This window comes from Choristoneura fumiferana, chromosome 14, assembly GCF_025370935.1.
Source record: "Choristoneura fumiferana chromosome 14, NRCan_CFum_1, whole genome shotgun sequence".
NCBI lineage: Eukaryota > Metazoa > Arthropoda > Insecta > Lepidoptera > Tortricidae > Choristoneura > Choristoneura fumiferana.
The window spans coordinates 8,057,452-8,074,086 of NC_133485.1; the positions used below are offsets into that span (position 1 = coordinate 8,057,452).

At 37.6% G+C, this 16,635-nt stretch overlaps 2 protein-coding genes across 5 annotated transcripts; one reads left to right on the forward strand and one right to left on the reverse strand.

The window, feature by feature from the left end:
* Positions 1–42: 42 nt before the first annotated feature.
* Srp54 (splicing regulatory protein 54) lies at positions 43–16,028 on the forward strand. 3 transcript variants are annotated; one of them, XM_074097441.1, is made up of 5 exons: positions 43–147; positions 8,428–9,151; positions 10,122–10,282; positions 13,299–13,445; positions 15,144–16,028. In XM_074097441.1, exons 2-5 carry the CDS (start codon positions 8,435–8,437, stop codon positions 15,892–15,894), a joined length of 1,776 nt encoding a protein of 591 aa, XP_073953542.1. In that variant the 5' UTR covers positions 43–147; positions 8,428–8,434; the 3' UTR covers positions 15,895–16,028. The 3 variants fall into 3 exon arrangements, with proteins under 3 accessions (XP_073953542.1, XP_073953541.1, XP_073953540.1); XM_074097440.1 differs by lacking the exon at positions 43–147 and adding an exon at positions 8,226–8,355 and having other exon boundaries at positions 8,417–9,151; XM_074097439.1 differs by lacking the exon at positions 43–147 and adding an exon at positions 8,226–8,355.
* LOC141434952 (uncharacterized) lies at positions 154–7,817 on the reverse strand. Of its 2 annotated transcripts, none has more exons than XM_074097447.1 (5): positions 7,652–7,817; positions 7,439–7,560; positions 5,805–5,946; positions 4,186–4,361; positions 154–2,739 (listed from the first exon to the last, which is right to left on the reverse strand). In XM_074097447.1, the coding sequence occupies exons 1-5, from the start codon at positions 7,692–7,694 to the stop codon at positions 2,632–2,634; spliced, it is 591 nt and encodes a 196-aa protein (XP_073953548.1). In that variant the 5' UTR covers positions 7,695–7,817; the 3' UTR covers positions 154–2,631. The 2 variants fall into 2 exon arrangements, with proteins under 2 accessions (XP_073953548.1, XP_073953547.1); XM_074097446.1 differs by having other exon boundaries at positions 154–2,757.
* Positions 16,029–16,635: the final 607 nt, after the last annotated feature.

Genomic DNA, 16,635 nt, shown 5'->3' on the forward strand with positions numbered 1-16,635 from the left:
CTTTTGCAAAGTATTCGCACAATCGTTTGTGAATGTGGAAAAGGTGAATGTTCGAAAGCGAAAGCAAATGCGAATGTTCGTTACTACATCACTGTACTAATAAGTACCTACGCGTCTGTAAAAATGGTGAATTGTAAAGCCGGGCACGTAAGTAGGATCTTATTTTTGTATACTTACTTAATGTATAAAAAAACGGTTCACTAATGTTTCACCGAAACTTGTTTGACAATAGTTCGTTTCACAACCAACGTTTCATATACTATTCATTTCACAAATATGTTGTTTCGAAAAATGTTTCGATTTAAAACTTATCGTTTGACTAATATCATTTAGCAAATACTATAATTTATACATAAATGTATTATTTATGTATTTTTCATTACACAAAAAAATTATATCTCAAACTCGTTGATTTAAATAATGACATTTAGAAAAAGATTAAGTACTTAATAAATACACGTATTGCTTTTGCTTGCTGCTATAGGGGTACCAGGAAGAATGATACAAAATGTGTGTTTAAGTAGCGTTAATAATCTACCGCCGTATTGCTAGTGTTATCACTTACTTTTTTTCTGAAAGCAGCTCGTTTTTGTGTGGGGTTGCAGTAACTACTAACCTAACCTACTTTACTTGTGCCAGTTATTTTTTTATGAGGTCGCAGTTCTAACCTAACCTACTTTAGTGGTACAGTCAAGGGCAAAGATATCGACATGGCCAAAGTTGCAAAAATATGTATACACGGCCTTAATGTTAAGTGCATAGAGTCGCGTAGGTATACATCTTTTGCAACTTTGGCCGTGTCGATATCTTTGGCCTTGACTGTACCAGTTAATTTTTTTGTGAGGTCGCAGTTCTAACCTAACCTACTTTGGTGTGTGTACACTACAAGTGTTTTTAAAGGGCTGAAACTTTTAAAACTTAACGGCGATTTCATACTAAAATTTATATTTTATTAAAGAAACTAATATACCAAACGTTTGTATTGTAGGTCCCACGTTAGTTCAGGTACTATTTGATATCAATAATAAATGATCTATTTGCCAAAATATACAATATTAAATGAAAATTTGTTAAGTGATTATTCCGTGAAATGAATTATTTGTAAAATCTGTAGTTGTATAAAGATAAATTGATAAATGTGACAATCCGTAGCAAAAGGGTCCTTATCGCAGCCTGCCATTAGGACCCTTTTGCTACGGATTGTCACAAATGATGTATGTATTTGTAAAGGGTCCATATGGCTCATTCACAATTTTTATTTCGATTATTTATTTTACCGCTTTGTAATCATAATCATCATTTCTCCGAAAATTGTTTCTGATATATTTTAAAGATAATTATTTTTACTACTACCTACATTTTTCATAAAGACAGATATTTCGATTTTTTTTACTGATAATGCCATCAACGAGATTTAATCTATACCCATAATGTTATATTTGGGAGAATTTCTTTATTTATAAATTTATTTTATATAATCATTTGTACTCATGTGATTAAAAGCTATATTATTTAAACTGAACGTATATCGGAACGTACACAGAGATTATGACATTACATTACATTAGAGGGTATGCCTACTTTAGTCCGACCGCGTATACCTACAGCGGTAGGCTGCTAAAACATCACGATTCGCATTCTTTGTTGTTCCTATACGTGTTTGTGTGAAATATGGAGGCGCATGAAGATAAATTTATTTAAAAATTACTCGGAAATAATATTGATCATCAAATAATTATATTTGGTTCATATTCATCATACAAAGTATTAGCAAAAAAAAATCGGTTCTGGCACTTCGCCGGCCGCTGCCGCGGCACGCTCGCTTCGCTCGCTCGGCTCGTACACTGAGGGTCGCGTTATTCCACGTTATTCTTCCTAACACTCCTCGCTTCGCTCGTCGTCGTACCTAACCAGATCTACCTTATTAGAATAGGTAGAAGCATCGAATTAAGGAACCAATATATTTCTTAGGGATAAATATAATAATTAGGGTATCGCCGTTTCGTGACAAATCTAAATTTAAGTGACAGAAAATATAGTTCCCATATAATTTACCCAGATATTCGCATTTAAAAAGTCTTCAACTTGTATATATGTATGAAGAGATTAGGAATAAACAAAGGTATACTTTAAAACGTATATAATACCAAATTTTATTACCTAAAATCGATATGTTGAAAATGATATATACTTACATAAATTGTAGTAATTTATATTAAATGGCATTATGAATATAATAAAGAGTTACAACAACAACAACAACAATCATTTCGGAGTTCCAATGATTATTGTCTAAAATAAAAATATATAATGAATGATTAATTAGGATGTAAAATTGTATAAGATACATTTTCGAAGTTTCAATAATCGAATTTGCAATTTTATATAAGCTTTGGCGCACCCATTTGTAAATCGTTGGTTGCGAAATGAAAGTTTGCTAAATACGATGAAATGATAGGACACCATAAAAACATATTTACTTATTGCACTTTATTGCACTAAATGTTTCAAAATATTATCAAATTGTATTTCTACATTGAATAACAATCAATCATGTAATATTTTTAATTAGGTACCTATTTTTAATAGTTTTTAATAAATTATGAATAATGTTTCAATATTATTTTATTATTATTTGTTATCGTTGCTTCCATGTATTATTTTCAAAAGCTCACGTCGTGTGTCTTCCGTTTCCACTAATTTTCGCCGTAACTTGAGCATTATCGCTTTATTTCTTTTCTGAAACCAATTCAAAATCTTATCAAAATAAGTAGTTATTATTAAAAAAAATATTTTTTTGCTGACTGTACGAGATATGTATAATCTAAAGTAGGTACAGATGTAGTGAATAATGTATTGCCATCGTATATTGTCGGAAAAGTTCGTATTTTGAAAATAAAAATAAAAATGTTTATTCCACACACAATACACACACAATTATTACGACTAAAACAATAAAAATATAAATAGAAATAAGGTTAGAAAAGTATAAAATATAAAAACAATAAAAAACAAGCAAACAAAAAAATATATTAAATATTAAATTGTGTGTGAAAAAGGTCCCGCCTCAGCATAAATGCGGACTTTTGGGGTGGAGCCAGCGCTGGTCTTCCGGCGAGACCATTTAAGTATCTTGCTCTCTCAACTAGCGCACTGAAGTTTACTGAAGCGAAAGCAAGATAAAAACGAACTTATCCGACAAAATACGATGGAAAAACATTATTCAATAGATCTGTACCTAGACAACTACCAAGTTTCAAATCGACGCCACTAACCGTTGAATAGCTCCGACTTCATCTTCAAAATTTATAATAAGGGGCCATTCATTTATTACGTAAGACGATTTTTGCCAGTTTTTGACCCCCCTCCCCCCCTAATTCGTCTTACGTAATAAATGAATGGCCCCTAAAAACGCAAAATGAAAAGAAAGAAACAAACAATAGACAACACTACACAAAACAACAATGTTATTAAGTAAGACAGTATAGATAGTATAGTATAGGTAGTAAAGATAGTATGTGTCATTGGCTCATTGCGGTTGTTGAATCGGACAATGGCTCAGCATAATGCTAAGGACGTTAATTTATACCCGCTGAGCTGGCAACGTTGTTAGTTTTTCTCGATTATTCCATAAAAATTGAATGAAAATTAAAAATTTTTTGTAGAACTCTTCTTTAATATACCTATAAGTTAATGTGTCTACTCCAATAATTATTCGTTATAGACTTTTATTTTCTTTTAAAACCGTTAATAAACATCAATTCGTCTTTAAAGAATATAAAAGTCTATCACGAATAATTTATTGGCGTAGCGTAGACACATTAACTTATACATATATTAAGAAGAGTTCTATCAGCACATTTTTAATTTCCATTCAATTTCAGCAAGTATAAACGCTCTTACGAACGCCCCAGTGCTGATTTTCAGCCAGCACCACGCAAAACGCAAAATCAAAACGCGGTGTATAGCATGGTATAGCTATCCATACTTTAAATATGCGGCTAGTTACCTAGAAGCGACTCTACGTAATAGAGTCATGTGGGTGGGTAAGTGTAGGTACGCAATCCCATACATTTTAAGTCCGAAATGTATGTGATTGATTGCGTAAACTTACCCACTGCGTACGTTTACCCCACATGCATGACTATACCTATCTTAACCAAAGCACACTCAACTTAAGCTCACCTTTAACACAATACAGGCCTTTTCAATGGCGTCAGCTTCGGCGTCGACTGTGGCAGCCTCTCGTACGCGCTGCTCGTTCCTTGTGGCTGCCATCTTCTTCTTGTCCCTCGCTATCTCCAACTCGTCTGCTTCTTTCTCTCTCAACTCTTTCTCGCGGGTTTCTAGCAGTAGGCGCTCTGAGCAGGAATCAAATTCAACGAGCAGAGGTAAGACTCATTTTTAGGCACCACATACACCAGAGCTTGTTTAACCTAACAGTGTCTATCAGATGTAAGTACTTATGAGAAAAAACTTGACTCTCTCTAGCACTAGCAGTCCCTAAGCTAGCTGCGGACGGACGCAAGTACATGGCGAAACCAAAGTCGCGAAACTATAAAATCTACTGCCAGAAGAAAGATAGATAGAGTCCAATCAAAAAGGTTATCAATTCGGTTGTACTTCGTTCGTCTAGGAATGCTTTCAATTAGGTCCCATAAGCACCAAATCAGGATCTGATGATTGGTTCCTAGGGAAATCGTGGGAACTCTTCAAATATTGTAGGAATGCCTATGGTGATTTCGATATATTTAGGAGTAACTCATGCATTTGCTCTTGAAAATCATCATTTGGTGAAGTGGAACTGATGATGAAGACAAGTGAAGACCACTGTTGACCACCGGAGTTAGGTACGCATTGCGCGTGCGCGTGTTGCAGCAGCCGCCGAGTCGCGTTGCTCCGAAGACGAAGGGCTACGGATTAGCCCGAAACATGTCGGGCTAAACTCGATTTAGGACGTGAGCTATCCGGGTTTTCTTTGTCTACGCTACGCCGATAAATTATTCGTGATAGACTTTTATATTCTTTAAAGTCTATAACGAATAATTATTGGAGTATAGGAAGGTATATTAGGAAGAGTTCTATAATTTTTTTTTAATTTTCATTAAGTTTTATTATATTTAATATGTGTGTCTCACGGTAATTTCATGTTCAATTTAAGCTCATCGTTATTCAAATGATGAAATGGAACGGGTGATACGTGATGACCACACCAGGACTCCTCAATACCTAATGAACGTCTCTGCATCGGAAAAAGCAATTTTTCGTAAATGGTGACGAGCAGTTGACATTCAACTATTGTATCCTAGATCTTTTACACTAAAAAACGTGAAAATTTTTTTTAACAAAAAATATAACAGACTACAAAAACCATGAAAGAAATTAATAAGGAGTAAGTAATTGAAGGTAATACTCAGTTGTAGGTGAGGTAGACGATTATAAGGTTCACTCCTGCTGGGTCGTGCTGTGGCACCGACTTCAGACTGGTAGAAAGTTATTTTCATGGTTTTTTGTAGTCTGTTCTATTTTTTGTTAATACCAGACTTCTAGTGCGTCTGTGGTGTTACCTGGTAATTATCCACTGACTGGTACGCGAGATACGAGTATTTGTATAATAGGTATAGCGCGAGATTTCCCTGAGAGAATATTGACTGAGTAACGTGACAAACATCCAAGCCGTGATCAAGCGTGCGGTATTTTGAAAACCCCCCCTCACCCGTGACCGGATCACATATTCGTAGTAAGTGTGGGTACTGGGTAAGTACGGTTCCTAATACTTATTTTATTGTTGATAGAACACATACCCTTGTTGAATAGTTCGTTGAATCCTTTTTCGTGAACATTTAAATTGTGAATGTGACTGTTAACTTTACTCCTCTCCGATGCCGTGCAAATTCCAATCATGGCTAGTTGATGGCGCGCATTCGAGATTTGCCATTTTGACTCCTAGAAACAAGAAATAGTTTCTACTTAGGACCGGTACAGACGGACAGCATTGTATTGCAGTTGGAACGACTGCATTACGACCGTGCAGCCAGCTTGCAGTCGGTGTGCGGTTGATAGGACTGCATGGCAACAGTAAGCGGGCTGCATAGTCGGTTTGCAGTTTTGATGCAGTTACATCAACTGCAGCAAAACTGCACTCGAACTGCCATTTTGCAGCTAGGTTGCAGTATAAATTCTGTCCGTGTGTACCGGCCCTTTAGGTAGGTATGTCAAAATATGCAGGGGTGACCAACCGGTCGATCGTGGCAGGACTGTTTCTTTATAAAGGCACGCCACAAATCCTTGCCCAGGATCCCCGACCCCGACCTCACGAGGGCCCCTAATGTCAGATATATTTTTATTATCTGCCATTGATACTTTCACTCACTGTTCTTTCACTGTGCAAAGTGGCTTGCTTTCATCACGAAGTGCAGCATCCGGCCAAAAAATGGTCAAAACAAGTATGACTATTAAGCCCAAACACCAAAGTTATACTTATTACTTTATTGCAGATTTAAAATTTGAGGGTTTCCCTCGATTCCTCTAGGATCCCAATGAGCCTTGGTGACAATGGAACCACCTTGGAAGTATAATGTCCTTTAGAACAGAAAAGAGTTTTGAAATTTGGCCCACAATTGGCGGAGTTATCGCGTAAAAAAACAAACAATAAACATACAGACGAATTGAGAACTCCTCCTTTTTTGAAGTCGGTTGAAAATATATATACAGGTTCAATTTAAATAAAACCTAAAGTTTGATAACACACACGTGATTTAATGAGTCATCTCATGCACGCTGCTGCGCGGTCAAAAATCTCCGAGGTTTGAAAAAATATTTATTATTTAATTATCGTCTCAATACTTATGGCGTAGGATTAAAAATCCGGGTTTAGGTATAGTAAGTATATATCTTAGGTTAGTTCTTTTTTATGTATGTAAACTCATAATTGTACAAGGTTAGTTAACATTGTTTTTAAATAAATTTCACTATAAAAAGTAAGTATATCAAATTTACAAGGAAAATTATATATAACGGCTAAGATTGCTTGAGAATTATTGGTAGTTTAAAGGGCTGTTTCACCATCCATTGATTAGTGCTAACTGACGGTTAAATGCGATGCCGTCTCTATTTGTTATGTTCGAATAGACGGAGACGGCATCACATTTAACCGTCAGCTAACACTAATCAATGTATGGTGAAACAGCCCCTAAGATTAAATAAAAACCTAAGGTATAAAATATACCTAAACTTAAAAGATTTCGTACACAATACGAAATCATATTAAATAACGTATAATATTAAGTACTAGATTTTTTCATAATTGCTGCGGAACCTTATCTTGGGCGTGTCTAAGGCGCGTCCGACACGCTCTCGGCCGGTTTTTCATTCTTTTCTGTGGGAACTACTAACTGGAATCACTCGAAGTGGGGCAATAAGGTGAGTTTATACTCACCTCCAAATTTTTAAATAAAAATTGCAATTCTGACTTGATCGTTGAAAGCTCGTTACAAAGATAACTTGCTGCAACACGAAGATTGCTTGCATCTCTTTCTGTGCGTAATTTATGTTTGGTTACTGAAATGTTCGAAGTCAAAAATCAATTTGAAGCGTCATCACCATCACATCAATAATTGGCTGGCAATCGGGCAATTCAATTTAAACTTACTGGATTTCAAGTCGGACTTCAAATTACGTATTTTTTCCTCCATCACTTGTGGTTTTAAAGTAATAATAATTTAGAAATTTTATTGTCTTTAAGCTATTAATTGACGAATAATTATTTCACTGCTCATTCTGCTTTTTGAACAGTAGATTCTACCTACTTTGCCGCCATTTTCTACTACATCCGTCATTTTAAAGACATCAACACATTACTATTATCCTGTCTTACAACTAAAAATAATTCCACTAACATCCATCATTATAAAAGTCGCATAATAAAATCATAGGTAAATACAACTTAAAATATTTACAATTTATTTCTTTATTAAACCTGAAAAAGGTTTAAACAACTGTTTAAAAAAAAATGACTGTTTATACTTTACCTCAAACAGTCTCTGTTCGTACATTGCTAGAACTTCTTAATTTCGTATTGTGCCGTCCCGCTCACAAATAATGGAGTTAAATACGCGAGTAAGCGGAAGGAATGGTATGATAGAAAAATTGAATAACCCCGCAGTTTGGTGTTGAAGTGTTGAACCTTTGGTTTGAACGTTGAACCGTCGGCATCTAGAAGTACCGTTTTTGTCTTTGACTGGACTTACATTCTTTTCTTTTCTTATCTTTATCTGTGGGCTAGGCTTGTAAGAAAAGAATGGTGCTCGTCGCGTGTTGTTTTTGTTCACGAATAATCTGGTACAATTAATATGGGTAAGGGTCGGTTTCAATTAAGGAAAATGTAATAGCGACCTATATTTATGTTAATAAACAGTACAATTTTAGAATTCTGATGTGTAAATCATCGAAAATGGTGTCCGGCAGCACGAGGGTGATACAAGTCACCAACATCGCTCCTCAGGCGACGAAGGATCAAATGCAGACCTTGTTCGGGTATTTGGGTAAAATTGATGATATAAGACTGTACCCAACTATTCGGGATGTCTCCTGCCCCGTACAATCGCGTATTTGTTACGTGAAATACTATGATTCGGCGACGGTGAATGTCGCGCAACATATGACAAACACAGTGTTCATAGACCGGGCTTTGATCGTAATTCCTATGCAGTCTGGTGAGATTCCGGATGAACACCGAGCGTTGGAGATGTCTAACAACGGTACGCTCGTGCCGGGGCTCAGTTCCGTCGAACCTAGACTTCCCGCGCACATCATTAACACCCTGGAAGGAGTCCCGCCTAGTCAAGTGATACAGTCACATGACCCTAAGCTTGCTGCAGCAGGATTGCCGCCTTATCCGCCGGTTCCAGCGACTTACGACTCAAGAAAGATTGAAGAAATTAGGCGGACAGTTGTTGTGAGTGATGCAGACAACTTGAACTACATGCAGTTAATTGAACACTTTGGTCAAGCAGGAGAAGTAAAATACGTGCGCTACGCTGACCGAGAAGCTGATCAGAAGAAGTATGTGCTCATTGAAATGACAGAGCAAGAGAGTGTTCTAAAAGCATTGCAATTGAATGGTTCTGTTGTTGATGGACATACTATAAAGGTAAGAAAATACGCTATCACAAATTATTGTAGTCACTACTATACAGTTATATAGCCTACTAATTGAGAACTGCCTTTGGACCATTGGACCAAATACAGAACATATAAATTTTTTAAATGGATTTTATAACCTCCTTTTTTAAATCAGTTACAAATGCGATGTTTTGTATTCCTAGTGAAACTTTTATATATTTGCATGCATAGGTGTGGTGCATTAGGTCAATTCCAGGGTAGGCAGCTGCTAGTTTGCACAGCAGCACCACATTGCAACCACCCACAGCAGGGTAAATACTATTTACCCTGCTGCCTACTAGTACTCAATGCACACCATTGATAATAACAGTCTGCATGTTCTCTAGTTCTATGAAAAATGTAATGTTCTTAATTAGTGGGATAGGCAGGACTGGGGGCAGAATATGAGAATCAAAGTTTGTATTGTAAGGTCCCTCTCACTCGCATAATAAATGATATACAAAAATTTAATTTTGCACTTCATGTATATGTGTTGATGTTTTCAGTAATACAAATAGGTGATAAAGCTTCATTACTAGTCATATCAGGCTGATTATACTAACCATATTTCTTTGTTTCTATCAATTTCAACATACCTAGTGCTTGGTAAATTCAGAATCTGTCTGCATGTAGCCAGAGGGAGGGTTGGTTTGGGTTATTCAAAATATTATTGTGATGCATAGATGTGCTTGTGATGTATAGATATGCGTAGTGAATATCACTATTAAAACTTTGCTATGCCAGTGCTACCTGGTAATTAATTTTTTGTTTTCATTGAAAGAAGTATTTTGCCTTATTTTACAATGTATGTAATTAATTAAAATATATACTTAACTACCTAACTACGTACACAACTAGCAATAATTGTGAAAGTTTCTTTAGAAACTGACTTGCACAATAGCTTGCATTTGAATTTCTTTATACACATTATAAATACACAGCTGTCACTTCATTTTCAGGTGTTCCATTCTACTCAAGCTATCTCCAAGCCTCAAACTAAAAGCAACGAAGCTGCCCAGCGTGAGATTGAGGAAGCCATGTGCCGTGTGAAAGAAGCACAGAACCTGATCTCAGCTGCTATTGATCCTGTTATTGGACTCCTTTCTAAGGATAAAAGAAGGTTTGCATCTAAGTCTTCCTCTATGACAGTATTTCCCGAAAAATGGTCCAAAATTAATAACCATAAAAATATACAAACAACAAGGTAATATTTTTTTGTTATTGAACTAGGGTTCCGCTAGGCAAGGTATAATCAATTAGGGTTCCGAGGCAAAAAATAATAATTCAGAACCTCTGCTCTATGAAATTGCGTTGTTTTAAACTTAGGACCAAGCAGGGTCCACAAATCTTGATTGAGTAAGAAGATCACTCTTCTCATGTAATATAGTATTCATATTGCTGGTATTGGCTGTGTGCACGACATCAGCGCCACCTAGCGTCCGCAAGTTTGTCGGCTCAGCAGGGCTACTACCAAACTCGAAGTTCGTATCGTACCGTCGCTTTCGCTCTCGTATTAAATAGTACAAGTGTCAGAGGGACCGCACGACACGAACTTAGAGTTTCGAGTTTCGTAGCAGTCCTGCTGAGGTTCTGACGTTTTGAAATTTCATTGCGAGATTGTGACAATAATCAAACCTATTGCATATTCATTTATAATACAAAATTACTGTGATACCGTGATTAGGTTGGACTGAATTCATTTTTGATCATTTACATACATTGTTATCGCGGGAGCAAAAACAAAAAAGAACAGATATAACAGAATTTCTATTTACTAAAAACGGATATATTTTGCCTACAAATTCCATTGCATCTCAGAAGTTGAAATTTTGAGTTAAAAAGTCGTTCCACAGAAGATTTTGTTTGACGGAAACTAACTTAGCACCTAGAACAATATAATTTTGTATCGCGAGCCTGTAATTTGGGATAATCCTTTATCCACAAATTCATCGCACGTTTTTTGAGTTCGCGGCATTTTTAAAAGCACTCGGTAATTATGTTGTGAACCCAGTTGTTGTTGTTGTTTCTTTAAAAAATATGGCTCTAATATGAGAGGTAATAGTGGATGAACGAAACACTTTTTGATTAAATTTTCCTTATCTCATTTAATTTTAACGACCATACATCGTTATCGCGGGAGCAAAAATGATATGACAGTACTGAAAAGTTATGACAAGCAAGTGAATAAGCATAACAGAAGTGACACTTATATTCAGCTACATTTTATGCCTACAGGTTCAAGTCTTATTCACATTCCTTTTATAATCAGACCTCCATACTTGACTTGATTACTAGTACAGTCAACGTCATGAATAAGTGATCATTTCTGTACCTTGTTGCTTTCAGTCATTACACATTTCTGTATGGCTTTTCAAACATGATGTTAAAGTGACAAGGTACAAAAGTAATCACTTATTTATGATGTTGACCATACATACTTAAAAACATTGGAACATAGAACCTCCTCCTTTTTTGAAGTTGGTTAAAAAAAATCGTTTGTATACGAATACTGCAATTAGTTCCCATATGCACAAAATCAGGATCGGATGATTGGATCCTAAGGAAATGAAAGGGAACTCTTCAAAAATATTGTAGGGACACCTATGGTATTTTCGATATATTTTGTAGTAACTCGTGCATTTGCTCTTGAACATCATCATTTGGTGAAGTGGAACTAATGATAAAGACAAGTGAAGACCACTGTTGACCACCGGAGTTAGGTACTACTCAATAACAAGTATTTCACGAGTTTAATTCCAATTATTTTAACACAGTTGCTAAGCAATTTATGCTCCTCGTAATGCATATGGTGAAATGGATTGGGTGGTGAGGTGAAGCACCAGGACTCTTCAATAATGAATGTCTCTGCTCTGCATTGGGAAAAGCAATCTTTTGTAAAAGGTGATGAGCAGTTGACATTAACTATTGTATCTTATATTATTCACACTAAAATACATGAAAAAAAAATATATCAAATATCAACGAAAAACTTTCAATAATGGTGGTTTATTTGAGTTTAGCTGTCAGAAAAATAAAGACTGTTTGTTTGTACCTATTCTTTGGGCGATACAGAAAAGAAGAAAGTATGGAGAGGGGTGAGGAAACTGTCATTTACATTATGTGAGCCATAGACCACTGACTTGATTTTTTGCATAATACTGACCATCTCCAACTAATAATGTATTTGAACATTTTTGAATATAAATCTAATTTTACGACTGCTTACTAGTGGAAAGTGATCCCTACACGTTTTAAATTGTTCCTGCACCATTTCATAACAGACGTTGGCATGATAATTTTTAGCTATTCACAATCAAAAATTCAAAAATTTGACGTGAGCTCACTAAACTTGCAATAGTAGATTGATAACCAAGGGTGGAAAGTGACCCATTTCACCCGAGATATTTCTGCCGAACGAAGAAGTTTGACCTTTATTACTTATTTATATATATTCCATCTCTTTCTTTCACATTTCACGAATGACTTCCATCTCTTCTTAACCTAACTAAAGAATGAGATGGAATATGTTCGTGACGTAATAAAGATCAAATTTATTTCTTGTTTCAAACGGAAATTCGGCGTTCAACCTCCAGTGTTGTATATTTAAGCTCCTTGGTCACAACGTGCATCTAGATGGCCATGCCGAAACATGAAGAAAAAGTGTCATTGACGTAACTCAATTATCTTCGACTCCGTGGCTAATCGAAAAATTAAAAAAAATACTTTCCACCCTAGAGATGAAAACGCAATTTTCCACCCGGCTATCTACCCATGAAAATTAAACTTTTCGAACAGGAGAGATGAAAAATAAATGTCAGTCTAAATTAAATGACGCGCATGTGCACCTTAGCGCAGGACACACTTAGGACACATTTTCCATGTTTATAACGCAGTTACGCTTCCCGACTTATTATTTATTTGTAGTTTACAGTACATGCAGTCATGTAGTGTAAAACAGAATTTGGTCTGTGAATTACGAAAGTAATACACATTAATTGATTAAACGAAAACGAGACTTCCATATGAACTTTTAGTGCCAGAGTACAGCTTGCAACATATCGTAAAGGTTATAGCTAACGCTGCATCTAGATATTATTTAGTTTTTTGTAGAAAATGAGAATAATACACTTTTACAGATCGCGGTCCCGGTCTCGGTCGCGGCGGCGGTCACGGTCGCGCTCCCGGCGCTCGCGCTCGCGGCACCGCGGCGGTGGCAAGCGCTCACGCTCCCGCTCCCGCCACCGCTCGCGCCGCTCCCGCTCGCGCCACCGCCACCGCACCAGGTAATACGAACCATTACAACTACCACACTATGCCACCCACGTCTTACCCTACCGGGCACACGCTTAATTCTTGCTATGAATTGCTGGTTTATAATAACCCCTTTCCAGGCATAGTGCATATCGCATATCGCTATATGCACTATGCCTGGAAAAGGAAAAGCAATATTCGACCTTGCTAAATTTATAATATGGCACAAAATCAATTGAAGTCGTTAAAATTATTATTCGTTTTTAAATTTATCCCTCATAGGTAAACAATATAAAACAAGGATTCATTTTGTGGTAGCGTATCTAAATTAACGGGGCCTAGAAAAGGGTTATTCGACTTCCATGATTTAATCCAGACTTGCATACCTTGTAAAAAAATACTTTTTCATCACACTTGCTCGTAAACAGTGTCATAACATGCAGGCTACCTTGCTTGCAACCCCCCAAATAAAACCCTCGACCTTAATGTGCTTGTCATTAAGCCCGTGGTCGGTAAATGAGTCATTGCGCGTACAAATTTTCTTGTCATGAAGCCCAAGGTCGGTCGCATGAGTCAGTGCCCGTACTGATGGTGCGGCGCGCGCTGCTGCAGGACAACATGCACACGCGGCTCAGGCACATGATGCGGAAGGGGGAGGGCAGCGCTGCCAAGAGCGCAGCCTAAGGTATCGCCAATATTTGGAACAATTATATTGTTTCTTTTAGAAATAAATAAATTACTCGCAAATGTGATGAAAAACATTGTATGTCGCACGGGCGGTACTAGAATTACGAACATCGACTCATTAAAGCCCTCAGTCTTCGACTTCGGGCTTCTAATAGACTCTCGTTCGTAATTCCTTATTTACCGCCCTTAAAACACAATGTACTATTCTCCAATATGCTTGGAAATGTCCGCCTAACTGTCGCAGACATAGTACAAGAAGTTCTTCCTTATAGACGGCCGGGAAATTGTATGAAATTCCATTACCATACAGTTTTTTACTTTTTGAAATCACGTTTTTACTACGGTAAGTCAATCTAAACAGCCTGACGATCAAATTCCTTCTACCTCTTTTCTTTTTAGTCTAAGGTTTAATTTAGGAAGTAACAGCGTTTTTCAAAGTGTCTCGTACAGTGTCACTATTTTTTTATATATTTCTAGTTTAAGCACAACGAAACCGAAAAACTGTTAACAAAAAAGAATGGCTTAATTATCTAAAAAGCGTTCAGTAGTAGCACAAACCGTAGTTTTGTGATACAAAACTTCTTTGCATTTTACTTTATATTTTTTATTGATATATATTTTTTTTATTACATTATTATTTCTAATGAAATTGCATTAAGAGTTGTGCCGTGTACTTTAAAAAATAAAAAATAAACAAGTATCGCGCGAAGTCTAAGGGCAACTTTTTAAAGTATTTCATTTAATATAATCAGCGGCCAAAATTTGGCCCACCCTTCATACAAAATTACCGATTCTGCAAACATTTGAGGGCCAGATTTTTTGCCGCTAAGTATATTTTAACAATTTTGCTTTTTTCCTCGCATTACATATTGGAGAAAAGCACTATACATGCCTCAGCGGAAAGGGCAATTTGTGGATTCGTATTTATTGACCGATTCAGCTACGCTTCGTCCGTCAAACTCTACTCGTCCACGAATTGCTTTTTCCCGGCCTTGGCAGTAATGTACTATTAATTCACATTTAACTAATTCATGATTTGCCAGGTCCCGCTCGCACCACCGCAGCTCCCGTCGCTCGCGGTCGCGTTCACGGCACCGCGCCTCGCGTTCCAAGCGCGACCGCTCCCGCGACCGCAAGGACAAGAAGGACTCCACCGAGAAACCGAAGGACAAATCCAAGTCGCCTCCGCCGCCGCCCAAAGAAGTCGAGAAGGAGGAAACCAAACCGGAGCCCGAAACTAACGGGAACAGCGTCGAAACTAAATCGAAGGCGTCCACTCCGGCCGAGGATAAAGAAAAGGAACCAGAGAAGGAGAGGTCCCCGTCTAAAAAGAGGGAGAGGTCGCGATCGAAGGAGCGGAAGCGGGATCGGTCTCGCTCGAGGCGCAGGTCGCACTCGCGTTCGAGGAGGAAGCGGTCACGCTCGCGGCGCCGCTCGCGCTCCCGCAAGCGGTCACGCTCCAAGGAAAGGAAACGATCGCGTTCCCGGGACAGGAAGCGCACGCGCTCTCGCGACAGGAAGAGATCCAGATCCAGAGACCGCAAGCGCACTCGGTCGCGAGACCGCAAGCGCACCCGCTCGCGCGACCGCAAGCGCTCCCGCTCGGGCAGCCGCCGCTCCAAGAGCCGCTCGCACCGCGACTCCAAAACACCCCACGACCGCCGCTCGAGGGACCGCAGCCCTAACCTCAGCACCATAGAAGAAAAGGAAGTTACGATTGTTGAAAACAAGGCCCCCGACATAGCTGAAGACAAAAACTCCCCAGACAACATGGATATTTCTAATTCCCCGTAAATTACAGTGCTCGAATGTAGTTCTTGAGACTTCACACTTGACCAGGTTGGATATGCCAATTTGAGATGAATATAAATTAATTCATTTCCTTTATCTTAAGAGATCAATGAAATAAATAGTAATACTTGACAAAATGTTTTAATTTGAAACCTTAGCAAAGCCTCGAAATCCTATCCTACCTTATATTATAAATGCGAAAGTTTGTGTATGTGTGTGTATTTTCGTTACTCCTTCACGCTTAATCGGCTGGACGCATTTGAATGAAATTTGGTACATAGATAACTGGACTTCTGGAATAACACATAGGCTTTTATTCCGATATTCCCACGGGATAGGGATAAAATCTCGAAATAACAACCGCTGGGCTTAGTCATCAAATTTGGTATGTAGGTAGCTGGACGTCTGGAATAACTGGATAGGAATAAAATCTTAAAATTTCAACCGCTGGGTTTAGAGATTTTGTAAACACAACCTCAATGAAGATCACGATATAAATTTTGGGGATTCACAAGGGAATTTTGTAAAATCCCTGAATTTTAATTTTAACCACCAGATCGAATACTTTATAGACTATCATATTCTGACCAGTTCTACTTAAATTCAATTAGACTAGTAGTCATTGACATGAACAATACTTATCGTTGTCCACGATAGGGTGGGTGGTATAGACACGTCCCACTGCTGGGTGCAAGCCTCTCAGGAAGAGAACACTTGAGCTGTAGTATGTGCGTAAAAAAGAGT

Bases quoted from the DNA above. Each gene is read 5' to 3' on its own strand.
- LOC141434952 (XM_074097446.1), bottom strand. From the start codon at position 7,694: ATGGAGGAAAAAATACGTAATTTGAAGTCCGACTTGAAATCCA. The intron at 7,561-7,651 runs GTAAGTTTAAAT...CGAACATTTCAG, and splicing joins GAAGTCCGACTTGAAATCCA to TAACCAAACATAAATTACGC. The intron at 2,758-4,185 runs GTGAGCTTAAGT...TATTTTGATAAG, and splicing joins AGGCCTGTATTGTGTTAAAG to ATTTTGAATTGGTTTCAGAA.
- Srp54 (XM_074097441.1), top strand. From the start codon at position 8,435: ATGTGTAAATCATCGAAAATGGTGTCCGGCAGCACGAGGGTGATACAA. The intron at 9,152-10,121 runs GTAAGAAAATAC...CTTCATTTTCAG, and splicing joins TTGATGGACATACTATAAAG to GTGTTCCATTCTACTCAAGC. The intron at 10,283-13,298 runs GTTTGCATCTAA...ACACTTTTACAG, and splicing joins CTTTCTAAGGATAAAAGAAG to ATCGCGGTCCCGGTCTCGGT.